Consider the following 27709-nt stretch of genomic DNA (forward strand, 5'->3'; position numbering starts at 1 on the left):
GACGCCCGAAATTACTGTGTCAGATCATGTTGTAAACTTTGTATTGATCCCCCAATAGGTAGGTCCCCCTTCTCACTGGGTGATCAGTCTGTACAGTGCTCAGGTTAGGCGCATGCCGGTTGTATGAATAATTAGGCTAGCTATCCCTTCTAACATAAAGGCTAAATGTTAGGCCCTGATATGATATAAGTACAAAGTAGGCTGTAAACTCATCACCAAATACAGTAGGTTAGTTGTAGGCTACTATGCTGTAAGAGCCCTTCCATACAAAATGTACCCTGTAGTAGGTTGTTTCGGTTTCTCATTTTGTTTTTTCACCCTCAACCTTGCAATAACTCCGTGCCCCCCTATAGGGGCCCGCCCCACACTTTGGGAACTTTTTGTATATACACAAGTCTGTCAACATGCTTTTGATACTTTGGATGCTTACAGGAAATAAAATAATGGAGCTTGACAACTCCCCACTGGTATTTATAAAACAAGGTTGCGAGGTTAAAATAGCCCAGCGTGTGCCTAGTGGGCCTACTGCCCTGCAGATCCAGTCAGTCCATGATAACTGACTATGAATGTTCTCTTTAGACCCATTCAGTGGTTTAGCCCACCATTCCAACTGAAAAATAAAAAATAAAAATAAATCATTGATCTTTCAATGCAAGTAAAACCTTTACTAAAAACTAATACCAAGCATCGTGTGCTGTGTATGACATTTTTTAAAAAGAAAGAAAAAAGCCATGACTATTTTAGCCTAGTTAGATTTTAATAATAAATCATTGAACACATTTAAGTGTTTCCAGTTGTTCCTGTGTGCACGAGGATTAACCCTCGGCTATCAATTTCCATTTCAATAACTAAATTACTCGATTTAACCTACATCTATTTTCTAACGGTAATTTCGAAGAATCCATTGCTCCGGAAAATGTGTCTGTTTGATGGCCACCGTTTATTTAAATCGTTCTATCCTTTATCGTTTTTAATGAAGAGTAGACACAAAAACCCAATCTGGCTCAATCGTTCCACAATAGCAGCCAAACCCCCTCAAAATACTGTTCACATCCTCCCGCTCATCCTATCCACGCGCTCCAGAGTCAGTCTGACCTTACCGTAAAATCAATCCCCTCCCCAACACATCACTAAAGGCGACCTTCAGATTGATAAGCCATTCAGCCAATAGCCGGTGGAGTCTCTATCCCCTCCAACGAACCCTCAAACAAATTGAACATCCAGGTGGGCGGGGCTATAGTGGGCCTGGCTCTCATGTTTGGTTGCAGTGGTAAGCCTTGGATGGGATTTTGTGAGTTTTGTTTGACAGGTTACCTTTTTTATTCATATTATATGTCTTTGTAATATGTATCTCGATGAGCAAACTTTTATAAACAATGTAGTTAGTAGTAATACATTTTATACCGCCCCTGTTAGCATTACTGTTTCCTGTGTCAAAAGTAACCGCTTGGCTAGCAACGCTGATTTCTCTTCCAAATAAAGCTGGTTAGCTTTGAAATTTCAGTCTAATGTCGGTAGTTAGTTGAATTAAAGGTATTCGCTACATTTCACTGTACAGCAGGAGCCGTTTATTTGTGAATATAACTTTAATGTGTCCTAGTGTTTATTGTTACATTTAAAACATAGCTACATTGTCCACCAACAAGTTTGTTGTCAGGACCAGCTGGACTAGGATACACGATGTGTAACATTCTCTTCTCTGGAGAGCTGCAACAATGTTAAAACGACATAGGCTATTGTTTAGGATAATGTTGAATTAGCTATATCGAGAAACGCTTGATATTAGACGTTCGCATTGTTTGTTTTGTGCTTACTATTAAATAAAGACTCCCCGCTGGTTGGGAGTACCCTGTAGGGGAACCCACATGAATTTCACAGTGATTGCCGTGATTGTATGCAATATAAAGATCCGTTTCTTTCGAATAGCTTGTCAAGTCAGCTAACGGTAACGTTATCTCAGCTAACTTACGTTCTGTTTTGTTCTTCCCGTCAGAACTCTACAATGTTGCTGTTGTAAACGATCGGAACTTCAGTGAAGCTTCGTCTGGTCTGACACCGCACCTTTTTGATATCTCACCGGATAGAGTGTTGCTCTTTTCACAGGCTGGAGGCTAACATACCTGTCATTCATTACATGGAATAATTTTACGTGGAAACAGTTTTTCTATCTCATCGCACGTTGGATGGGATGGCTTTTGAAGAAACGTGGCAGTCGTCAGGAAGTGTCTACAGGAGTTACATTTGACTAAAACTTTACACATCTCGTACATACTTTACTACATCCATAAAAATGGATCAGGCAAGTGGAGGAGAAGACCCCAACAAGCCATCTAAAAAGAAATCTGGTGAAGATGATGGTAAAAACAAAAAGCTGGTGAGTATCCCTCCTTTTGTGCAAAGGTTTCCAGGTTGCTTTGTAGCCTACACAACTCTCTGCATATGCTTTAGTACTGGTCACTTTTATTAACCGACCCAAGTGTTTTTCTTTCTGGTAAATGTCATGAAGTTAAGTACTCTGTACAAATCATGAACAGTAGCTTTGTTACACATGCAGACATAGCGGTCTTTCAATTGGCCTCTGAGTACATCCTAGATCACAGGAAGGAGAAGAGAGAATCAGAAGCAAGTATCAGACACGTATCAGAGGATAAAACATATTTGTACACGTGCGGCATATGTTCATGATACATAAATGATTCCAGGAAATATTAAAGAATGTGTATATACATGAAATATAGATAATTAATAGTGGATACAAATGGAGAGAGCCCGTATTCAAAGTACTGGTTAGTGGGTATATGGTGTCCTCATGTTACTATTATAAGGATAAGCAGAGCAATGACGCAAAGAAAGCTATCTCAATACCATTTGTTTTTATTTTGGGTAAATAGGCCGGTATACAGTATGTATTATAAGCAGAGTAGATTGTGTACATAATAGTTTGGTGGGAATAGGCAGCTGTAAGCAGAGGGTTTCTGCTGGTAGATCGGGTGGAAAGACTGCAGGAGCATCCCACAGTGGACATTGTCTCTCTTCTTTTTCTCCTACTCTAGACTAAGTGAATGCATAGAACCAAGTTGCCTTACACGTGTATATGTAATTATAGGTGATGGTGATAAACAATGTTATCGCAGCCATCAGCTTATGCAGGTAAAGGTCCTACAATATAGGAGAGAACAGAGACAGGTTAGAAACAGCATACACATCAGAAACTCGCACAAAAAACCTGATGCACTGCAAATTGTTTAAACATCAAACTCATTATGCTATGGCATGTCACTGGCTGCTTTTGTTGTTTCAGTTTGCACAACGTTGTATCAGACTGTTAACAACAAGTGGAACATTTAGAGACTTTGCTGGGCCTAGGGCGAGAATTCATCCATGTGACTCCAGTGTGGCTTTTTCCATGAGGGTGTTCGTCATAAGGTAGCTTGTCATGGGGTTTCTTTAGAAACATGACCAGAACTTTGTCCTCATCCAGGGGTATACATGTGAAGAGTCATGAGTGTTCACAGAAAGGATCTTTCTAGAATGGGAGAAAGTTTTAAGGCTTAACCACTAAGCCTATCTCTCTCTGTCTCTCTCTCTGTCTCTCTGCTGTTTTGTAAACACTGTTGCTCTGGTGCTGTCAGCTGGTTCTCCCCAAGAGGTGTTGTATGTCACAAGTTATTCTCAGTCATCATTCCCGCTCTGGATCTGACACCATGGGGAGGAATGTTGGAGTCACCATTGCTGAGTGACTTCCCCATCATGGCTCCCTCTCACTCACATGGAAGACCCTTTTAAATGCCCTGTGATTAATCTGTTCAAATGCTTCCCTGCAATCCACACACAGCGGCCCACACACACACACACACACACACACACACACACACATTCCCAGATATATTAAGTGAATTAGCAGACCCACTACAGGATTAGAAGCAGGCCTTATTTAAAGTCTAGATGTCTCAGAAGCTGTGATTACATCAGGGCGAAGGACCACGTGGATTCCTGGAGGACTCTGTCAGCCCTTCCTTTCAGATGATCGTTTTTTTTTAACTTGGCACTCAAAAGAAGAAGTCCATCTCCTAAGACCAGCACGCTGAGAAAGCAGTCTTTTCTCACTGACAGAGAGCCATTCGTTTGATATGGTGTCTTTGTTAGGCTCTGGGGCTTGTGGTAGCACAAGGCCCCAACAGGGAAGTGGGATAGCACCAGATGAATGGCATTGCTCTCATATCATTTCATGTATAGCTTTCGCACATTATGAGGGGTGCTCATGCAGGCCAACTACCTGTGTGCTAAACCCGAACTCACTGCACAGAATGGGAAGAGTTTGGCAAGAGAATTCTTCTGTGTAGGACGGCACCACTGGGCTTGAGGAATGCAGGCCTGGTGCAGCCCCAGGCAGGAGATCCTGATAGGTTAAGCACTCAGCGTGTTTTCAGCAAAAAATGTGCGTGCTAAAAACAGCCTCAGCTGGAAAAAGTGTGCCCATACCTCTGCTGGTCCACTGAAGTCCTCCCTGACCTTGTGGGGCTCGTTATGTTGCAAGAAACCTCAGTGCTAGTATGTACCACACTAAATGATGGTAACAAAATGTAAAGCACAAGCCACAAGTCTTATAATAGCAGTGTATGGAAAGAAGCTGGAGAGGAAGTTTTCCACAGTTGAGACTGGGGAAGGCAAAGTGTTAGTTCTCCATAGTGGTATTGGAGCCCTTCCTCAAATAAAACCAGTTTAGTCGCTCTCCCTGTCTCTCCCTCATTCTCTCCGCCTTACACACAAACAGTCCCACCCTACTAAGTCTAAGTCCAGTCCTCTATGCTCTTTTGAGTGCAGTCTGGCTGAGAGAGTGCTAATGTCATCCCCCCCCCCCCCCCCTCTTTCTCTCCACCCCTCATTTTGTGAGCTCACAACTATGTGTCAGAACACAGTCCTCGTCGGGCATGATCCTTGTTTCACAATTGTGGATGGGCTGGGGACCTGTCCTCCCACTCTTGCGAAACAGCTGTGCAGAAGGGAGGAAATCATCCCTCATGTTGTCGGTTGTTGGGTGGACATCTCAAGTCTTTTAATTTGAGCAGAATTGAAGCTCTGCGATGCATGTGTTTTGTGTTTCGCAGACTTTTCATAACAAAAAATCCAGTCTCTCTCTATCTCTGCTTTCTAATCAGTTCAGCTACCCAGCCACTCGCCTACCTTCTCAATGTCCTTGTGGATCAGGGAGTCAGGAGTAAAGAGAAGTCTGTCTTGAGTAGGATTACATGAAGGTTATCTGCATTTGAGCATGCCAAGAGCTTTTAGCAGCCTCTGGATTGCTGTAAAGCACTGGAGGTAATCCTCTGTCACCCAGCGGCTCAGTCTGACGGGGACAAAAAAAGAGATTTGGGAAAGAACAACTGTTCCCATCATGTTTGTTTAACAGAGTTACCCCGCAGGTTTACGTCATAGCACCATGTCTGGGACTGGGGCTTTGTTGAGTGCACAAATAAGGCCATATTCTGTGTGTTGGTGTGTGTATCTTTACAAAACTGCCTGTTCACTCTAGGTGATGAATATGATGCCAAAGGATTTCAAGCATTTAGCTGACTGTTTATTGCACGGAACTGATTTCAGTGAAGTGAATCTCATTTTAGAGTAATGGCTGGTCTCTTTGTCATGGCTACTCAATAGAGAAAATCTGATTTGCCTTGTTTGGGGAACAAACAGTTATACACGGTCCCCTTAACAAGATGGACAAACTTGATGAAGTAAGTTGAGTGGAATTCAGGAAATCCAGTTTGTCTGCATAGAATAATGCTGCATGCCAATCCCATGTCACAACTTCCTATGGAACGCATGCTTCCTCAATGCTACTCACTGTGAGACGGACATGTTGACCGACTGATGCATTTCCTGATGCATTTTTCACTGCATTGGCCTAAGCATGATGGATTGTCTTTTAAAAGCAGCTGCAGCACAACAATAGCAATTCGCAAACATGATTAATCCACCGATTCTTTTGTATATTTACTCAAAAGTAAAGAAGTATGAATAGGAATTATATCTGACCCCTTGTCTTTCAGATCATATGAATGGAAAGGGCAAGATACACTTACTTGTACACTATATTGCATTCATACAATATCATTTCTTATAACTTGTATCATTTCTTGCCGATTGCCTTGGCTCGTTGTGCCTGCTGATATATAGTGAAACAGCCCTGATATGATGGACTAAATTACAACCATTCTAACCATTGTTTGATAAAGAGTTCATCAGCAGTTTGTCAGCATTAGAGTCAGGTGTTGGGCTGAAAGAAATTACAAATCTGCCTTTTGAGATTTTTGCCTTGAAATGTTTCAGATAAAAAGGTTTTTGAATACTTTTGAGAAGTCAGTATGTCAGGGTTAGGGCTGCAACAATCTTCGCATCACAGCCATACCCCCGGTACTAAGTACTCCGTTGTTGAGCTTGTCACTGCAATAACACCGCTTTCCCATTATCTGAGAGTGCTGCCTGCCATCCTCAGGTAACTTGTGGCTTGGTCTCTGGTCTTACCTACACGTATCTGTATTTTAAAAGGATGACGTCCACAGAACACGCCTTTTCCTCCCTCTGTCCAACAACAAGAACAACAAAAGGATTTTAAACCTCCCAGACCTCTGCCCTGAGCATACACCTTCTGGTCCACTGACTATTAATTGCTTGGAAAACACAAATTAAATATGTAAATATTGCTTTCAAATTAATGTGAATGTGACATGTAACTATAAGTGGCCGTTTCGTTCGTGATTGCAACCGATCCTCATGTCTACACATAATAGCAATATTAACAGACAAGCTAGACATGTCATACAAAAATAGTCTTTTTGATTATGTGTAATTTTTAATTCCTTAAACGTTTTCAGATCAACGATGTCAACATAAGTGATATCAAATGAATGAACTAGAAGAGCAGACCTCTTCCAAGGCTAAATGCTGTTTCTCACAACGTTAGCTACAGTGAAACTATATTTGTGGATCTGCCCGGTGATTCAGATTTCCTCAAAAATTGACTGGGGTCTTCATTGGCCCATCCTACGCTTTAAAAAAAAAAGTTTCATGGATGTTTTAGTTTTTTTGCGTCATATTGCTTACAGACAGACAAACAAACTGCAACAGAACATAACCTCCTTGGCAGAAGTAATTGAACACAGGGGGGTTTGGTGCTGGGTTGGTTCTTTCCTTCTGAAAATGGACCAAATCAAAATTTGACTCCTTGCCCAGGATGCAATTTGTAATTAGCGCATACCTCCAAGTAGACAGTGCGTATCTTGCCCATTACCTTTAGTCATGAAGGATTTTTCACATTTTTCACCTCCCCAGACTGTTGAGTTGAGGTTAATCAAAGACGTTACCCTTGTAGATAGTTTCAGCATGTCCAATATAAACGTCCGACACAACCATTTGAAGCACTTGTTGTTTGGTATTTGGTTTGCCTATGCCAAAGTATTTTAAAACAGTGGCCCAGTATTCCTACCGTATGCGTAGGCCTTGCAATTAGATTACGTTTTCTTGAAAACATTGCAATAATGTCTTGATGGCCACTTTCAACAAAGCTCAATGATAATGTCTATGTTAATGTAATTATTCGTCATTGACTCCACAGAAATGCTAGAAAAACAACCCAAAGTTTGACAGTATTCAAAGTGAGATGAACTCTCTGATGAGGTGACCCTTGCATTACAACATCACTGTTGCATAAAAAGAAGACACGTGCATGTGTTTTATTTTACTGCAGATATTAGTCACAGATAACAGAGAGTCAGAGAGATGTGCACTGATTCTGGCTACAGCAACAGTGAAGAGGGGGCATTCCCGTAGCGGCTCAGACACCACAGGAACATTCAGGAACGTTCCATTCACTCGTTGTCGAGAGCAGTGGCAGCCCCTGCTTCTTGCTTTCACGTTCTCGTTCTAGCAAGCCAGGAGTCTCTTTGATGGACACAGAACAGATTTCTTCCAGATCGTTCAGCCATATGTAATGACATTATGTAATCACTGAATACTCTAATTGGTATCGTTCTTTGTCAGCATGCTGAGTTTCAGCTCATTGAAATATAAGGCTCACACTGTGTGTGCTTCCTGTTGTAGTTTGAGATTTGGCTCTTGGGGGTTTCTTGTCACTCACAGTCTCCGTGTGAACAAACTCGACTAGACACAGCCCAAACTTTTTTTGTCTGATTGGGAAGCCGCAGTGAACACAATGTGACATGGTGTCAACGACTTCAGCTTGAAAGAGAAGCTTTTCGTAGATGACGTTTGTAATTCCTTGAGGAAATCAAATGGCTATGTTTATTTTTATGGATGACTCAGGTTATCAGTTGCCTTTTGGTCATGCACTTATAAGTGGTCTGTAGCAATAGGAGGGGAAATGGAGAGAATTAGAAGCCATATCAGGCCTGACTTATTGTAATTAGGCCTACTTCCATTTAAGGCAGTATTGCAGCAAGACGCTTTTGCAACCATCTCTATTTCATCATGAACCTTATCTTTGAAAGGCCTTACTTTTCTGGACTACATGTTCATGAACAGGTGGTCAGGGATTGATTTTCAGCTGGTGTGAACGTGTGGAGTGCTAGTCATTTTCCAACTTTGGGTAATGATTCACTTAGTCCCTTATACCCTCACAGTCAGACAAGCCTGGAGGGATTTTGTGAGCTGAACGGCAGGAAACCGAGCACATGTGAGTCTTGCATGGCTCACAGGAAGTGGAGAAGGGAAGTGGTTGAGTGCTCTTTAGTCAAAGACGGGAGGGCCGAGTGGCCAGTCGGAGCTGACATCACCCCTTTTCAAACAGATATTTTTGGCTATCAGTCAATGCGCCCTCCATGAAGGCTTTCATTGTCAGCATGTCCTCCACATCTCTGTGGGAGCGAGTTCAGACGGAGGCCGCGAATTTCTCTCACTCTCACTGGCCGCCCCTAACGATAAGGATTTGTAAACACAAACTTACATGCTGACTCCTCACCCCAAGCCTGCACTAATGCACCGGTCCAGCGCAGCGAGTTCAGTACAGTAGGCGACCAGTCTGATAAAGTGCCAGGTAAACAAGTTAACCTGCGGGGAGGAGGGGGATCGTTCTGGCCTAATCGGGTCACATGGGGCGGGAGTCCAAAGGCTGCCAGTGCACCAGTGCTCTCCCTTGTGATTCCTTCCCACAGTTCTCTTCTGGTTGAAGGAAATGTCAACATCGCCACAGCGACAGCCTCAGAGGAACACATGCCAGACATTCTTTCCCATTTAAAGGCAATTGATTTTCTCTTCAGAGCTTTCAAAGGGGATACAGTCCCCCTTATGCTTGTTTCTGTTTTTCTGTTCTCATACAGAGGATTTCCCACAGAGGCACATTTCTTTTCAGTCAAGGTGATCATTTGTTAAACAAAATTTAGGGAAATGAAATCTTTCTGCTAAAACAAAGAGCTGGGTGTTTGGAGTTAAGCATAAACTGAGGTGCGTGTGCGTGTGCGTGTGCGTGTGTCTCTCTCTCTCTGTGTGTGTGTGTCTCTGTGTTAGGGCTGAACGATTTGGGAAAATAATCTAATTGCGATTTTTTACCAAAATATTGCGATTTTTTTTTTATCCTCTTTTTTTCCCCCAACAAAACGTAATGAATGATTTAAATATGACCAACACAATATTAGATACATTTAGTGTAAAATATTCTTTCCCACATTTTACATTTTTATTTAACTGCTGATTACAGAAACAAGAACAACAAATCGGTGGCTTTGCCACTGTGCATTTAAGTAATTTAAAAAAAGTAATTTTAAGTATAAACACTAGGCATGCACTTTTTAAACACTGTGTGCAAAATGTACCATCTTTTAGACCACGTTTTTTTATCGCGAACGTTGCGGTTAGAAAATCGCGTTCTATCATATCGCGATTAAATCGCAAATGCAATTAATCGTTCAGCCCTACTCTGTGTGTGTGTGTGTGTCTCTGTGTGTGTGTTTCTCTGTCTGTGTGTGTGTGTGTGTGTGTGTGTGTGTGTCTGTATGTAGGCTACTTGGTGGGCATGAGGTGGGTTGACATTCATGAATGAGCCTCCTCACCCCTCTTCCTGCACACATCATGGTTAGCCAGCAGATCAGTGCAGATTTAGGGTTGCTTGCCGCTCGCATGCAGTCACACTGAAATGAGAAGTGTGCTTGCGGTTGAGCTCTGAACTTTCAAAAATTGTCACCTTGTTGAGAGGCAATGCTGAAGAATGTTTGTTGAGTCTTTAGGTTTTTTCTAGCCTCTCTTGGCAAACAGTGACTTGTTCCTGTTTCCTGAGGGGGAATCTCTGGAGCTTAAGTTGAGTCAGTCTGGCTCTGTGTCATGAGAGGATGATGGTAGCATTTTGTTTAGAACAGATATGTACCAAATCGAGGGTCAAGAGAGACTTAGTCACCATCACTTTGGCCTTTGTTATTGGCTTAAGATGTTTGTTCCAAACACAAAAGGGTGATTAGATGTAATTGTTTTTTTTTAAGGGGGCGGGGGTGACTGGCATTTCTTATCGTTTCATGCTCCCATGCTACAATAGGCCTATTTTATTGCTAATGTACCATTATCTCTGGCACTAGATTAGCGTAGTTTATGAAATTACAGATTCATCTGGATCACTCTCGCCAGTCCGTCAGAGTGGAGCATTGACAGACCATTTGTATAAAAGTGTAATCAACTGTCCTCAGCACTGCTCTGCCAAGCCCTGTGAGGTACGGGCCGCTCAATCACTGAAGTTTGCGGTGTGCCTCACACCCAGTGCTGCTTGTGGGTTGGCCCTCGTTACCTCACTGCCTAGATGTGGTTTTATGACAGCAGAGCGTTGGCACCTGTGGGCACAAGCTTGAAACTGACAGCGGTGCGGTGCTGTCCTCAGTACGTCTCTCGCATGCAGGCTGCTGCCAACGTGTGGTGGAGAGACAGCTCGTCAACGGCACAGCCAGGGCTCGAAACCCTGACAGTGTAGTCAAAGGTGCTGATGTTGATTGAAAAGCTGTTGAAGGCCTTTTGTGGTGTTTTTTTTTTCTTTTCGTTTTTGTATGTATTTTTTTTATCAGAAGTTGCATCGTAGGTTATTTACTCAGATGCTTGTCTAGGTCTGATGCTTTTATCCAGCTTTGTCTCTCCATTGTTGGATAGAGTCACAAGGCAGACCTGGGTCACCATGATGCAATGCGTGATGGGCAGCTGCATTGGCGAGGAATGAAAAGCTCAGTCTGCGTAGGCACTGAGTCGTCAGGTGTTGCCGGTGCTGGCCTTTAACGCAGTTTTTTCAGCCAAGGAATAGAAGCCTCGAGAAAACACTGAACCCTGATACAAAGCTTCTGTTCAAACTCTCTGTACAACATCTCTCACAGAAAGTGGAAGACTGTTATTTGGTAATACAAATATGTGTTTTTTTTATTCTTATTTTTTATGATAGCTTTTGTCGCATGTGGACTTGGATTTTCATCTTCTCTCAATGGTGACGTCCCCATGCATCACTCTGTGCTCTCATTGGGGTTAAGCCATATTCATGGTCCGGGGCTTGCTGAATGGAGATCACTACTCCACCTACGCCCGATTTAGTCCAGCTCTGCACTTAATCCTCGTACCTGGGCAACCAGCCCATGGAGAAGAGCCATTTTAGGCCTTGCAATTCTTCCTTGGCTATTGCCTAACTCCTGCAGGAATCCTGTGAGTTCGGGCTTCCCGAGGACGGAGGACGGGGGAAGGAGAGGGAAGCTGGTCGTGCTGGAGCCACCCATAGTCTGGATACCTGCATCGCTGCCTGCCCCCCCTCCAGCGTAATTGGGTCGCTTTGGGATTAGATCCCCGCGACGATGATGCATATGCTAGATATATGCTTCATATTAATTTCCCACCACTTGTTAGTCATGTCATCCATTCATATCGATGTGAATCAATCAATACTAATACATCTTTAACTGTGATGTGTTTTTGTTTCATTTCACAACGTATTTACTGTATAATCAACGATAGCAGGTGCCCGCTTGTAAACAGTCCACATTTTATTTGCTTAAAACACACAGCAGTACTGTCAAATCAGAAAGCAAATCAGCTGTCAAAGGGCTGTTACCTGACCAAATACCTTTCAAACTCGGTGATAGTATTCACAACTAATTTGTTCTTCATTCTATCAAATATGATGAAGTGTGGTCCGCGACGGCCACAAGTAAATTATTGCGACATTTCTAACATACAACTCAGAACGAAGAGAACACAGCCAGTAGTAGCCTAATCGAATAAAGAGTTGCCTAATCTATTAACAAGGTCATGGATTGGTGGCTTAAGACAGGAACTATGAAAAGAAAATTAAATGAGAAAGCCTCTAACATAGACAAGGAGAAAGTGGTTCAGCCTCATTGGGAATTATCTCGCTGCGGAGTTGCATTCAAAACACTGTGTTTTTCTCCCGCTGAGACCGCAAGATGATAACTAGGCTATATTCTGTGTTGTGTGACGTTGGATAATGACAGCTCTTAATTATGAAAAGTTGACTACTAGGATGGCTGTATTAATGCCAGTGGGCTAGCCTACTGTTGGTAGTGAAATACTGCGGTCAGTATGCGCATCGTTGTGTTTTGTGATGTCTGTCTGAGTGTGTGATGGGAGTATGAGGCTGTGAGCTAACTATAGTTTGTAACATAACCAAGTCACGCATGGAGCAGGGTTCCAGATGCTTTGCCTTGCGCATTGTCATATCTATAACTAGCCTACTGGTACGTACAAAAGGAGAGCCCACCCGCGAAAATCATGTGTGCGCTAACAATTGTCTGGCGCCAGGTCTTGGGTAGGAGGCATGTTGTTCCGGGGATATTTAGTTAAATGGTCCGCGAATTTTTTTTTATTGGCTAAGTGGTCCTTGGTCTGAAAAAGTTTGAGAAACACTGCTTTATAGACAATAACGATCATACACTCCCATTGCACTCAAACAACCACACTCAAACAAGGAGATATTGTATCAATTAGCCTATTAAGTACTGTATTTATTGATTGCAAAGAGTTCAACGTTACAGCAACATAACTTTTCTCCGGTCGCTAAATCTGATATATCCGTGTGCATCATCGCTCTCCCTCTCTCTCTCTGCCACACCCACCCTGTAACCTACGTGTTTATACATTATAGAAGCAAGACCATTATATTGTAACAAATCACGGAAGCGTGGTATATTTGTTATGGCTTTTTATTAAACACTAAAACACAACACACTGTCACAATGGCACGGGCTTTATGCCCTGGTGCAAGTTACCACGAACAGACTGTGCTACCGTCACCCACCTGTATAAGCTCTGTCCCAACACAGAACAACGACATGTAATTAGAACGGTAAGGAACAGAGACTGAGTATAGACAGAGAGTAACAGAGCAAGAGAGAGAAAGAGGGATTGAGATTGCAAAGAAAGATGACAGACAGATAAGAGTTATTGACAGAGGAAAGAAGAGGGAGGGAGTGAGTGAGTGAGGGAGTGAGGCTCAGCACTTTCTTGACTAGACTTCACTATTATAGGCATGCAGGACTGACCTTAATAGTGGTGTGTCTGTGTGTGTGAGAGAGAGAGTGGCTTAGGGAGAGATAAAGTACATCAGTGCTGTTTTGCCAGCCTGCCTAAGTGATGGTATACTTTCTGTTTGTGTGTAGTGCGTAAGTGCGCGTGTGTGTGTGTGTGTGTCAGTGTGTGTGTCAGAGGCCTCAGTGGAGGTTCATGGCAGCAGCACTGACTGAAGTTGTGTTGAAACATGGCTAAAGATAGAAGACCGAACGATTTGGTCTAAACATCATTAGTCAGATTCCATCAGCAGCCCATGCTTAGGTGAAAAACACTGATAAGGCCTGGAATGCACAGAGACACTGACGGTCCAAAGCTCAAGGTTTGCCATCTGCAGCATGTTTATATCTTACTCCAGTGGCAAATACTGATGCGCAGAGAGAAGGGGGTGAAGACCTCCAGACACACACACACACACACACACACACACACACACACACACACACACACACATCTCTCTTTTTCTCACACTAACAGATAGAGGGGGTGGCAGACTCTGAACAGTGGGTGAAGACCTCCACACCCTGTATCTCTCTCTTTCTCACACTAACAGATAGAGGGGGTGGCAAACTCTGAACAGAGACAAATATGCTGCTTTTTTTTTCCTTCTCTTCTCTATTTCTTCACGAAGCCAGGTCCCGGTTTAAGACAAACTGGCTTCTTTTGAGTGTAACGCCCGCAAGCTGTTCAGCAGATCTCTTTCATAACGCTGGGCTGAGCACAGTGCTTTTGCTCCTGTTCTGCCCTGTGACTTGAAACGTCTGCTCTGTGTCCATTTGATCCCAGGCAAGCTCATGTGCACTTTAGGGCAAAAAATATGTCCGTCCGCTCAAGTGCAAGTAAGGGGGGGGGGGGGGGGGGGGCATTGAAAGCAGGCCAGATAGCATTACAGCTGTTCTACATGACTGTAATATTTGACTGTCCTGCTCCTTTGGTATGGCACTGCCCTGGGACAGTTACATTGGAAACAGGCCTCTCTCAGCCAAAGCAGCTTTATTCAACTCCAGGATTCGCTGCTTGACATGTTGAAACATAGGGAGGGCACAGGAACAACCCGAAAACCTCAGGCATGTACCTAATAACTGTGCACTCCCAGGGAGTTGTCAGGAGATGGCCATTTTGGGTCAGATTCCTCCCCTGATCTCATCCGCTGTGGAAGATGATGTTTCGTCTGATGCCGTAGTAGTTGTCCTCGAGGCTAGTTTTGTACCTCTCCCCTAGCGGCGAGGGGAATGCTCTTCACTTTGATCTGGCATAGCACTTAATGCTTTATGTGCTGGTGGAGAGGGTACTGTTCTACATGCAGACAGCTCCGTGTTGGCAATTATGCTTTCGTACGGCAATTATAATTAGCCAATAATAGGCAATAATGTGATAATACTATGATTGAGGATGTAGTGTGAACCTATTGCCCATCATATCCATGATTACCATAATTGGAAGAGGCTACACGGTATGCTAAAATGCTGATCCATAAGAGGGAGACAGTAATGTTTAACCACTCAGGAGTCAAAGGGGTACGGAGTTTAAAGCTCCCTTAGTTCCCTTTCAACATGCTTCCTTTCAGCAACAACAAGTGAATCTCAGTTTATTAAAAAAGTTTATGCATCATTTTATGCTTGGCGTGAGACTCCGCTTCAGCCATCACCACAGCATTATTAAAGCGTGAATGTGGGCTCGTTCAAATGCAGAGTTCTCCAGATAAAAATAAATAAATGAGGAGAATAAAATTTGTGCAAACATTGATGAACAGCACAAGGAACGCAGGCGAGCGGTTGGCGCCGCGGCTGGCTGCTGCCAGGCACTCGGGGGTAGAGTGACATGAGGTTGCCATGAGTTGTTTTGTGGTGCATGGTGGCCCTGCCTTTTCTGCCAACCCAGTCGGGCCGCGAGTGATCCTTTGTGTGTCAGTAATTACAACCAATTAAAGCAAAACCTGATTTTTTTTTTGTGTGTTTTATATTTCCCATCTCTTTTCCCCTCTAAGAAATATTTTATCGTACATTTTTATGGCAATTCCCCCCCCTAAGTGAGCAGAAAGACCTTCAGGAGCAGATGGTGTAATTGGGTAGAGCAGACGTATCCTTTGTTCCTAAAGGGATTGAGCAACACGGCGCGTGGCTCTGACTCCCTACATTGTTTACATGGCATGAATTATACGCAGAGAAAGTGGTCTGTTGTGGGCCACCTAGTGGCACAGTATCAAAAGGCCCCTCTCCTGTGCGTGCCAAGGCAGCCCCGGCCAAACCCACTCAGAGGGGGCCACTTTTGGCAACGCAATTAACTTCACACCAGCCAGGCAATCATGCCCAATGGCTATACTCTTAACTGGCTGTCCCATGTCACCTAGTTCTGCTTAAATTTGTATTACTTTATTAATGATTTTTTTTGTGTGTGCATTGTATTCATTTGAGGGGAAGGGTACATGGATAATATAATTTCGCCATGGAGGCATGTATTGGTCACAGAGGAAATTCATCATAAACAAAATAAAATCTGTTTTAAGTTGTGAGACCCTGAAGGTGTATTTGGCTCATTGTTATGCTACAAATTGCATTGTTGCCCCAGTGATGTGATAATGACCTATCTGCCATTAACTAATGGCTTGCCCCACGGTCAGTGTAATTAGCTTAACTTTGTTTTATTACCGCTGTTTCCAAATTGATTAAATGTATTTAATTACGTCCTAGAAGTAGGACAATGTGGGTTTTTTTTTCACCACACAGAGGCTGTCTGAAGTACAGCAATTCCCTGAGAGTCTAGAAGTTAAAAGTTGTTCATTAAGTTTAGTGTGGCTCTTTTAAATGACTTTTTATACGACATCCTCACTTAGCAGAGTAAGTTCAGATTGCTCTATTTATTTATTTTTTTATATCCCACATACTCGTGATGTATCTGCCTCCAAATGCTGTTCCATCCTTGGAATGTATGAGCACCATATGGTAAATTCCCATCAAGCTCTCATCCTCAATGACTCCCCCATAAGCCAAACACAAGCACTATGTTTTTGTTTTTTTCTTCGTCCTTTGGATGCAGAATTCTCCTTTCCCTCCAACTCTCTCTCTTCATCCTCCTCCCCATCTGAACCCACCCCACCCCCATCACCACCCCCATTCTGGCGTCTCCTTGTCTTTAAATTACCCCTCCAACTGTTGCCTCAGCCCACCAGCCTCTCAAACAGCCAGAGAGCCGTGTGTTGTGTGATGGCCAGGGGCGATGGAGAAGCGAGAGAAATAGAGAGAGAGAGGTAGAAAGAGAGAGAAAGAGAGAAAGAGAGGGAGAGAAGGATGGCCTCGGTTTAACTTCAGAGAGGAGCCGCGGGAGGCCCCTTCTTTATGGCAGCCCTGTGCTCGTTAGTGTGCCACGTTAGTGTGCCACGTTAGTGTGCCACGGCACGACTACGCATATGGCACTGGGGCTCTGGAGTCCCTTGCAAATGACCATGCTTATGAAGCCACAGGGCTCTAGCAAAGTGGTGTTGTGTGTGTGTGTGTGTGTGTGTGTGTGTGTGAGATGGGGGGTCTTTTATACGACTATACGTTTCAGTTGTGTGGAGTACAAGATGTAAGGCGTAAGCTGCTTTCTTTCTGTACCTAGAGGTGCAGTCATTTTTGAGGGAGAGCCTGAATGCTCACTCCAGGAAAGAGAAGGTGGTGGAAGTGATGTGATCAGCAGAGTAATGTCTTGGGCGTGATTACGGTTCTGATCCATCCGAGGAAAGTCCTCACGGCACCCGAATAGGACATGCGGCACATGTAATGTGAAAACAGCATGGCTACGTGCTGCACTCCATGAATCCTGGGGCCTGTGGGGAAATCTGTTATGAGAATGTATTAGTGAGGACCTGATTAAGCAACCCAAGAGCTCAACAAACGAAATCAACAAAACAACAAATCTAATCAAAACTGTACAATTAAACCTGCCTTCAAAGAAGCTGTTAAATTGGATTATCCACTGGTATGCAGTGTTGCATGATTTAAACGATCTACTGCTGCTGCGCTTTGGTTGAGGGTTTGATTCAAAATAATTTGTAAGTGGTTAACAAAATGGCGATGTCAATAGTGTCCGCTAAATAACAGAACGAGATTATGACGGAGGATCCAAGCTGAAGAAGGTCACCACCAAAGGGTGTTATGGAGTCACATGCAGTACCTTTGGGTGTATCAGTCTGTCCACGGTTTGTGTTTTTTTTTTTTTTTAGTTTGATTTACAAATTGCCGTGTCACTTGTGCATGTGTGTCTCCTGTGTGTATGTGTTCCCAGGGGGCCATACACACTTCTGGAGTTTATTTTCAGTTGGGTCCTCATTTCCTTTTTGTCAATGTCCCTTCCCTTCAACAGAACATACACATTAAAACACTGGCTGACGACATGGTAAGGTGGTTTGTTTTTTTCTGTTTGTGTGTAACCGCTCATTTTGTTATTTGTTGTTTGCTTTTGGTTTTGCATCATGTTTGGTGTGTTTGTTTGATGTTTTTGTTTGTTTCCTCCACATCATCTCTGTACGCCATGACTGCATGCTTAGAGATGTACAACAGAAACACTTGTTGACACCTGTGCCAATGTCTGCTCAGTACCACCAATCGACTCTCAACCTTAATAGTCATTATGCACGTTATGCACTATGTGGCCCTTTAAGTGTCTGGAAGAGTCTGAAAAAGTCACTTACTTGACGGCCCATTTACAAGGTGCAGTGGAATCCCTCAAATTTGGCCCTCAGGGTGACATTGGACACAGGTTTCTTTCACAAGTGTTTCCATTCATAGCAAAACCGTGTCAGCATTAACTCATTTTTTTGGTTGTTTTTATTGTCATCCAAACAAGCATGAGACCCTTACCTTGACCCATGTAACCAAAAACTAATAACAGTGATTTTTGCATGGTTTTACTTTAACTCTTTCTCTCTCTCTCTCTTTTTTTCTCTCTCTCTCTTTCTGTCTCTCTTTCTGTCTCTCTCTCTCTCTCTTCTCAATTTCCCTCTGTCTCACCAATTCTCGCCCCTTTTCTCTACATCTCTCTCACTTTATTCCTGACCCAGTAGCAAAAGACAGGTGCCGTCAGCACTTCCTTTGATCCTTCTCCGTCACACATTGAGAACATAATCATGCTGTAGCCATTCATCATCCATTTCTGTAGCCATTACATATACACCGTCCTCAGTGCCTTTAGACACCCTCTCAAGTCAATAGACTTCACCTGAATGTAGGGTTAGAAACTGCACTTGTCACAAAGAACCCACTTACTAACTTTAGAAATGTAAGAGCTTCGGTAAGTGCAAAGTTAGTCATCCCATTGAAGTGACCAAAGTTTATCATTTTCTCTTTCTGCATGTTGACAGTGAATTGCACAATTACAGCATTCGTGCAAATTTCTAGCATTTTCAAAACATTATACTTCATATAAAAAATACACTATAGAAAGGAAAAATCATTCATCTTGCACAGTTCATCGTGCACTTCTGACTTTGCTCTCACTGTGTCCACAGCGTGACCGGATCACCAGCTTCCGCAAGCAAGGTGCGAAGAAGGAGAAGCCTCTCATCCAGCACCCCACTGACCCCCTCTCTCCCCAGGCTGAGCTGCCCATGCCCCAGCCCTTCTTGGACGAGCGCTCCATGAACCTCTCCGAGAAGGAAATCATCGACCTGTTTGAGAAAATGATGGTGAGTCTCTGCTTACTCTGTGTCTAGCACTATCTCCCTTTCTTTTTTCTTGCTTTTTTCCCTCATCTCCACACTTAATACCAAAACAAGTTTAGGTTTCCTTCCCTCACCTCTCGGCCAAATCAATTGAATGAAACCTCACGGACAACCTGCTCAGGGAAACAGACTCTCCACTCCACCACCATAAAGATGCTCACATCTCGGCCTTGTACAGGCCACTCGAGTGAGTTCAAGAAGGTTGCAACCTCGCGGGGGCGGCTACTAAGAGGACACATTTACACTGCATTGTTTCTCCCCTCCTCTCGTTCTCCCCGAAGAAAACACTGGATGCCCACCTCTCTCACCTTCAGTGCCAGCAGAAGACCCCTTGAAGTGGTCTCTTAAGAGGATGCTGGCAACACTGCTGATAGCCTCACCCACATCGCCAATATTTGGGCACGGCTCGTCCCAGGCCGCCTTTGTTTGCCAGTCTTCAGAGTGAAGTGAGTTCCTCTCATCCAGGCTTTTAGTATGGTGCGTCTCTCTGCTAATTGTGAGAACCCGGAGAGTCTTTGCCAGCGCAGCAGACAACAGAAGTGCTTGAGTCCATTTGTGTCTGTGCCTTTTACTGGCATGGTAAGGGCTGTCAGGGGTTATAACAGAGTTTTCTTTTCTTTTTTTTGCCCTTGTCTCTTCATCCATTTTCCTTGTGGTGCCTGCATACTGTTTGAAACAACTGAAAGGGCGAAGCGTTGAGAGGGGGGTGGGGGGGCAGGGGGAGGCTGACTGCTGAACAGTGAAGGGCTTTGTAGTGTATGGGCTGTCAAGTCAAGAGTTTGTTTTGTCTGACTTTCTCGGGCCTTGTGAGTCTTGCCTTGCTGCATTGTGTTTCAAAATGTAAAAAAAATAAATATATATTTGTTAGGATGTGTTTTTTTTTTTTTTCTTTTTCAAGTCATTTTTGCAAGCTCCCTGTTTTGCTTGGGGCCGGAGCTGCAGCAGAGCCACAGCGGAGCCACTGCTTCCTGATCACTGTGCTGTGTGAGCTCCTGACTGACAGAACAGAACAGAACAACAGAACTGGCCGCACTGCGTTCAGCTATCTGAGCTGCCGCCCAGCCTTCAGATGTTGGGGGTTAGACCACAAGACAGACACTGCGAGCGCAAAAGTGATACTCAAGGACCGTACACACTGGGCCCAGGTTTAATTGGCGGACACTTGTGCGGTTGTGCGGGGGCACAAAAGAGCTTGTTTTGGGAATTACACAGAATATGGGGTTTCATGGTCATGCAGCACGCGCGGTAACATCCATGAAGTGTAAAGAGCGGTTGTTCAACGGTGTGTGCATAGGGCAGGTGTATCGATCGGAAAATCCTCAAGCAGTCATGGAAAAAATGATTTTGACTCGAGACCAGATGAAACTTGTTTTGTTGGTACTTTTGTGTGTAGAAGGGAAGGATACAGTTCTATGAGCAGGCCACTTTTGAATTGAACTGAAAGTCGAGTAGTTGAACCATCAGTATGAGCAAAGGTCCCTCTGAGGGCAATGCCCTTAGGTTTTGTATTTCCACAGTAATAACATCAGGATCAAGAGCTGTGCATCTCTGCTCAACTGGGCTGTTTCACTTCATTTCTCATGTGCCAGCAGTTCAGCACACTTGGAAAGCTGGTCGTCTGCTCAAACACTGGTCCATGCTGCCTCCTCAGCAGAGAGAGTTGAAGCCCTACCCAGCTTTGGGTGAAGCCTCCATGGTTCCCAGTAAAAGAACATCACTAAACTGGAGAATGGGAGGTGGGAGATAAATCATGGGCCCCCCCCCAACGTCCTGGAGATCCAGCGGATGAAGATTAGCAGTGCCTCCTAGTGGCTAGTCTATCCAGCATCCATTCCTGCTGGCAGTGTCTCTCAGGCATGACTGCCTCCTGTACTGAGAGCTGATGTTTGTCCTTGGGCTGCCACATTTGTGTTTCATATTTATGCTGCTATCGAGTGGCAGGTGAGTTTCAAGTGTTGTTAAATATCCCCGCACTGTGCAGCAATTTGATGAAAACGGTGTATTAAAAAAAAATGCAAAAACAGAAATCAAATGAAAGTATTCGAATGAGTTTCACTTAGCGCTAATGTACATCTCTTATTCTTATTTTAATTTATTTTAATTTAATTTGTTGTACGTGACAAATAAAACACTTGAATTGATTTGAATTGAATTGAATTGAATTGAATTAAGAATAAGTGTGTTGTTGAAGTGCTCACGATTGCTTGACTGATGACCTCGTGCTCATTTCAGCCAAAACTAAAAGCTAAATTGTCTGCTGCCTGCAGTTTGTTTTCTTTGTTGTGGCATTCCCAATGTCTTTATGTCACCTGCGAGTAACACACGCTGCGTCTCGTCACCACGCTTTGTTTTCCCTGTCACTCACTCGCTGTCACTCACCTCGCTTTTCAATTGCTGTGTTTGTGCCCGAGATGGCATGACATTAAACTCGTGCTTCCATTTGAGACGTGACAGAATGACACAAAGAGCCCCCACGACTCGCACACAAGGAGCGCACAAGGAGCGCACAAGGCGGGCGGGCGGGCGAGCGAGCGAGCGCATGTAAATGGATATTTATTGAAAGAGGAATTATGCTGCAATGAAAGAAAAGAACCCCTGACGGATTTGCGCACCGTGTGTTCGTGAGGAAACATTAGCCTTTCGTCAGCCCTGTGAGAGCTAGGATTGTGACCCCCATGAAGCGTGACTAGTTTGATTGAAAGAATAGGGAGATATCCGAACATCAGGTCTTGGGTCAGCCTCAGCTGGGTCTCATGCGGCTCTGCATAAGATCAGTCTATCATCTTGGTTGTTGACATAGACGCTAAGGAGGGGTTTAAGATCCATCTCTGAAGAGGAGCGTTACTATGTCGTCCACCCCGTCATCTCCAATACATGAAAGGCGGCTATCATACTGTGGTTTTAATCGGGTGGGGGGGGGGGGGGGTTGGGAGGCAGCACAGACATACAAACAAACTGCTCTCATTGCATCACACATGCTATGCAACTACACGCTCGCTGTTTAGTCTGCATTTGCTCAGGGGACTCAAATGAGACAGCTTTCCTGACGTAATACCGGCGAGTCATGAAAGGGGTTGGGGCACTAAGCCCTTTTAAGCAGAGGCAAGCGAATGAGCTTGTCTGGCATTTGATCTCATGTTGCACAGACAGTGAATCCAAGAACGAAAAATATGCCCAGCGCATCCTGCATGTGGGTCCTTGAGTCTGTTTGTGCATTGTCCTTGGATGACAGGATATAAAATGACACCACAATATGTTTTTATATGAGTCTGGGGACCTTGGCACCATCCAGAGCATAGACTTGCTGTAGCTTGCAGCTGTGCCCCTTTGAGGCAGCATTTAACACCAGCAAGGGGTCCCTTAATATGCTCCTCTTCATCCCAGCCACTGGTCACCCCTCCTGCACTATCAGCATGCTGTGAGATGCGCTCCGAGGTACATCTCCTGTGTGGAGGAGGAGGAGGTGGAGGAGGTGGAGGAGGAGGAGGGACGGGTTTGCTAACGGACGCTAGCCGCTTCTGAGCCACAGTGCGGCCGTGCCCCAGGCCTGACGCAGCGCATGCATACTGGGCAAAACTGTCTGCAGCACCCCACTCTGGCTGAAAGGAGAGGTCATCTCCCCCGCCGCAGGCTTTGAACTGATGCATCACAGGAAGCCGCATGCTTTCAGGGGCTTTATGCTTTATGTGCGCTTCTCTGGTGGAGCAGTAAGAGCCCCGCCCCCCCCCCCCCATCCCCCCTCCCCCCATCCCTTCCGGCCTGAGTGCTCTACAGCTCTGCTTCTCATCACAGGGGCATTTAAATCGGAGATGAGTGCCCCAATATGCCAGCCCCTGTGAAAAGGACGGCCAAATAACCCCGTCGTCAGAGATGAAAGACAATAAAATATCGGCAGGGACGGCCGGCCGGCTCTCTTTTCCTCTCTTCTCCCCCCACTGCATTGTCAGTGGAGCAAGACGGACATGATGGGGTCTCATTAAGTAGCCTGGGCAGTGGAGTCTTCTGGGAAAAGCAGGCTGTCGTCAGCTCAGACCGCAGAGAACCTCTGTGGCTCCCCGTTCCCTTTTCCCTTTCTAATGGTGTGCATCCGCAAATAGTCATTTTCTTCAGTGCAGCAATGCTAATATGAGTGGGAGCTCGGGGATGGGTTTGTACCTTTGATGCTCAAACTGTACCCCCCTCTGTGAGCCCCCCTCCGTCATCATCACCCCCCCCAACTCCACACATCCTCGATCACACAACTGGACTACACTTCCGTGGATAGACTGTACTGTATGGGACTGTATCTCCAGTGCAGTACGCCTTCTGCCGTGTGTATTCTGGGCATGGGGTGGGGTGGGGTGGGGTGGGGCATCTTCAAAGATGGTTCAATTACCAGAGCCTGTCCCAAGCCTCCTCCAGATATAATTAATAAAGGCTCATGAATCAGAGCAGCAGGGAAATGCAAACGGACATCCCCCCCCCCCCCCCCCCCACACACCCAGCAGCTCGTACTCAACAATGCCTACATAGAAATCCACAGCCCTGACTCTCATCTAGTATAGTGAATGACAGCGCTAAATGATCCAGGCTCAGGGACTGATTAGTAACTCTCTTGGCTGGAGAGGTGGAAAAGATTGCAAGTACTCGAATGCTTACGGCCAAATCTTAATGCACTTTTGAAAATTGTTTAAATAAATTGGTGCCTTTCTCCTTCATATATATCTAGTGTGGGAAATATAGGTCACAGTGGCATGTTCCTCTTTACTCTTATCATTATATGTCAAACTATATTTAAATATAATTAATTTAAATTTATATTAGCTTCTCCTTCGTTTGACTGCTCTGTTGTGTCTACATTGAACCAAACAGCTCCTCCTCTTCCCCACTAGAGGGCAGTATAGTTCCGTTGCTGAAGCCCTACTTTCACTGCTGCTGCAGGTGGTCTTTGTTTCACACCAAGGATCTCTTTGTCTTCCAGAGTAGAGCACATACCTGATGAACATATGTTTCCTGTCTCCACCCAATTCCCTTGCCTATTGCGGCCCATCTAAACTACACGCACAACACCGTCAGACCTTGTGAACACTGAAGCTCTTTTCTTTTTTTTTTTTTTCAAATAAAGCATAACATCGTTATTGTTGGGAAAACAAAACCCTTCCCATTGTTTCCCTCGTGTTGCTGATGGCCACCATCACATAACTGTCAGTTCAATGTCTGATGTCCTTTTGCTCTTCCATTGCTATTTGTAAATATCACGCTCCGGTGTACCCTCATTGTCTTTTATTGGTTGAGACAGATATTGCCCCATCACAAAGTGCCATTTTGCCCCTGACTTATTTCTTGCCTCTGCACCATCACCATTCTGTTTAAGTGTTGGTAAATGTGCCGTCGTCACCCTGTCCTGATTTTGGCTGTTTTGTGTTCTCTCGTCTCTGCAGGAGGACATGAACCTGAACGAGGAGCGCAAGGCCCCGCTCCGGGGGAAGGACCTGAGCACCAAGCGTGAGATGGTGGTCCAGTACATCTCGGCCACTGCCAAATCCGTAAGTAGCTCGGAAACCCTCTGGAGTTTACCACCAGATGGAGAGAGCGAGGGGAGAATGAGTAGAAGAGGGGAGAGACAGACAGAGAGAGAGAGAAAGAGAGAGAGAGAGAGAGAGAAGAGGGATCGAAGGCGAGAGAGGGTTAGAGTGGAGGGATGAACAGTCTGACATTCTCCGAGACGCTGCGGAATAATGAGCTTAACTTGATCTGCTTCCTTTTGCCTCTCTCCCCTCACCGTGCCAAAGCCAGAAAACCCTTTTTTGATTGCTGCCTTGTTTATTCATTCATTTATTTACTCATTTTCACTTTTCTCCTCCTTCTTCTCTCCCCCCCTAACCTCACCTCTCCCCTGGGTGCTTATCAAGCTCCCCCCCCCCCCCCGTTGTGCCGTGTGTGCTCTCCAACGGCTTTAGGAGGGCAAGGGGTGTGTGTGTGTGTGTGTGTGTGTGTGTGAGGTGGGCGGTGGCGGGGCAGGATCAAGTTTTCATTAGAATTTGGTACGCGCCGCCATCTCTTCTGGGTAATCTGAAACATGACACTTCCATCACCCTAAACCAATAAAAGCTGTAGATCCACCACCTTGGCAGGTAATCCCGAGGTTTTAGGGCGAGTTCTTATGAAGTTGTGCCCTCGGAGGTTGGTGCCATAGGATAAAAAAAGCCACAGCAGCAGCAGCTGTGTGTTTGTGTGTGTGTGTCTGTGTGTGTGTGTGTGTGTGTGTGTGTGTGTGTGTGTGTGTGTGTGTGTGTGTGTCTGTGTGTGTGTGCGTGCGTGCGTGCTCCTCCACCCTTTTTCTCTAGGAGTGATTGTGCTGCGGCTGCCTGTGCCGGCCTTCAGCATCCTCATTTATTACCTTTCTCATTGTTATGATAATTAAGCAGCATTATTAATAATGATGATAATCAGGAATGATTGAATTCTTCACAGGGCCCATTATGCTCCTGTATGGCTGGCCAGCATCTATGAAATATTGTTCAGATGAGCTGCGTAATCTGTTTTGTGCCATCAGTGCTGGAGGTGGAAGCAAAAGAGACCTCTAACAACCCCAATTCATCCCCCCCCCCCCCCACACATTCCGTCTTTCTGTCTCGCTCTCCTTCTCTCCATCTCTCTCCCTCACTCTCTCTTTCTCCCTCTTCCTCTTCCTCTCTCTCTCCCTCTCTGTCTTTCTCTCCCTCTCTCTCTCTCACTCACACACACACACACACACACAGACACACACACACACACACACACACACACACACACACAGACATGAGTGTGTTTTCATGCTCTCGTGTTCATATCACACACACTCTTATATACACACACACAAAGACACACACTCTTACACTCATCGTGTGAGTCAGTCACAGTGTACACGGACACATTCTCTCTCTCTCTCTCTCTCTCTCTCTCTCTCTCTCTCTCTCTCTCTCTCTCTGTCTCTCTTTCTCTCTCTCTTGCACACACTCTCAGACACAGACACACACATGCACTCCGTCACTGCGGTGGCAGCACCTAGAGGGAGACATCAGAGGTATGTGCCAAACTGGCCATGAAGGGAGCTGTGACAGGGTAGGATCAGCCTGGAAACCAGCTTAACATGAGCCACACATTCCAGGGCAGAGATGTGTTCCAGTGAGATAAGTGCCGTTTGCCACGAGGACCATCACACACACACACACACACACACACACACACACACACACACACACACACACACACACACACACACACACACACACACACAAACATGACACTCTGGCACAGGCACACACACACACACTCAACCTCCATAGGCACATATGTCACCACACGGACGTACACACATACTACCATGCCAAACCCACACATCATTTCTCTCTCTCTCTCTCTCTCTCTCTCTCTCTCTCTCTCTCTCTCTCTCTCTGTCTCTCGCTGTGTGTGTTCACCCATTCCTTCTCTCACTCACACATCAAACACACATGAACATACACAAATAAATCACACCATGCACACACACACACACACACACACACACATTTGCACAATTACAAATGCAAACATACACCAACACACTCATACACCATTTTCAGATCTTACATTTCTTAGAAATGAGAAATTCAGCACATGCTGCTAACGTGGACATTCAATCACCATGAGAAACTTGGCCCCACATATTTTGAAACATCCATATCCCAGCGATGGAACGTAACACTGAGTCTCTGTGTCTTCTGCTAAGCAGAACATCCGAACACAAGTTCCATTCCTACCCCCTCCAGCCAGTACAATATGCAATGCCTAGTAATTAAGTTAGCTCTAGCCAGAGATATGAAACCACTCCACCATCACCACCCCCCCCCCCCCCCCCTCTCACCCTGCTCCAGTTTGCCAATTACCCGTGTCATCATAGAACACCAATAACGGACTTTGGGCTTCTGGCTGGTTAAAGACAGAGGCACACTCAGAAGCTTAAAACAAAAGTATCTGTAGCGCTGCCCAGGCTGTTCAGTGAGCAGACGCCTCTGGGTATGCATGTCCACATAAAGATATGTGCGTGTATAAGGCTATGAAGCAGGAGACCCACTGTACTCTAGCCTGCAGCATGGATACAGCTATATAACTGGTAGGCTTGAATGCAGAGCAGTGAATTGCAGCCAGTGGACCATGGTAGAACTAGAATATGTGTGAGACTTTTTTTTTTTTTTTTTTTTGGAACTGATCATATATCTCAACAAAAACCTATGCCAGATTTCATGACATTTGGGTTCCTTGGTCTCATCATTTCCAAATAGTTTAAAATGTAAAATTTTGTATGCATTACAGAATGTAGAGGTTGTGTCTTCGATGAAGGCACTACCTCTTTCAGATGGTGAAATGACATGTGTGGCTCTGAGATGAAACGCATAGTGGAGTCCAGCAGATGCAGGGTGATGGTGTGATGGATGGGGCCTTTTGTCATGCTCTCAGGGT

General features: G+C 44.8%; 1 protein-coding gene across 7 annotated transcripts in view; it reads left to right on the plus strand.

Annotated features, from left to right (window-relative positions):
• Positions 1-1187: 1187 nt before the first annotated feature.
• diaph2 (diaphanous-related formin 2) overlaps positions 1188-27709 on the plus strand; it is a 386793-nt gene continuing 360271 nt past the window's right edge. For 4 of the 7 annotated variants that reach the window (XM_031587577.1, XM_031587582.1, XM_031587583.1 and 1 more), the window contains exons 1-5: positions 1188-1291; positions 1994-2374; positions 17893-17925; positions 19037-19213; positions 24670-24774. In XM_031587577.1, coding sequence (XP_031443437.1) covers positions 2291-2374; positions 17893-17925; positions 19037-19213; positions 24670-24774 — 399 coding nt within the window. In that variant the 5' untranslated portion in view covers positions 1188-1291; positions 1994-2290. The other 3 variants (XM_031587578.1, XM_031587579.2, XM_031587581.1) reach the window with 3 other exon arrangements.

The sequence above is a fragment of the Clupea harengus genome, chromosome 20 (assembly GCF_900700415.2).
Source record: "Clupea harengus chromosome 20, Ch_v2.0.2, whole genome shotgun sequence".
NCBI lineage: Eukaryota > Metazoa > Chordata > Actinopteri > Clupeiformes > Clupeidae > Clupea > Clupea harengus.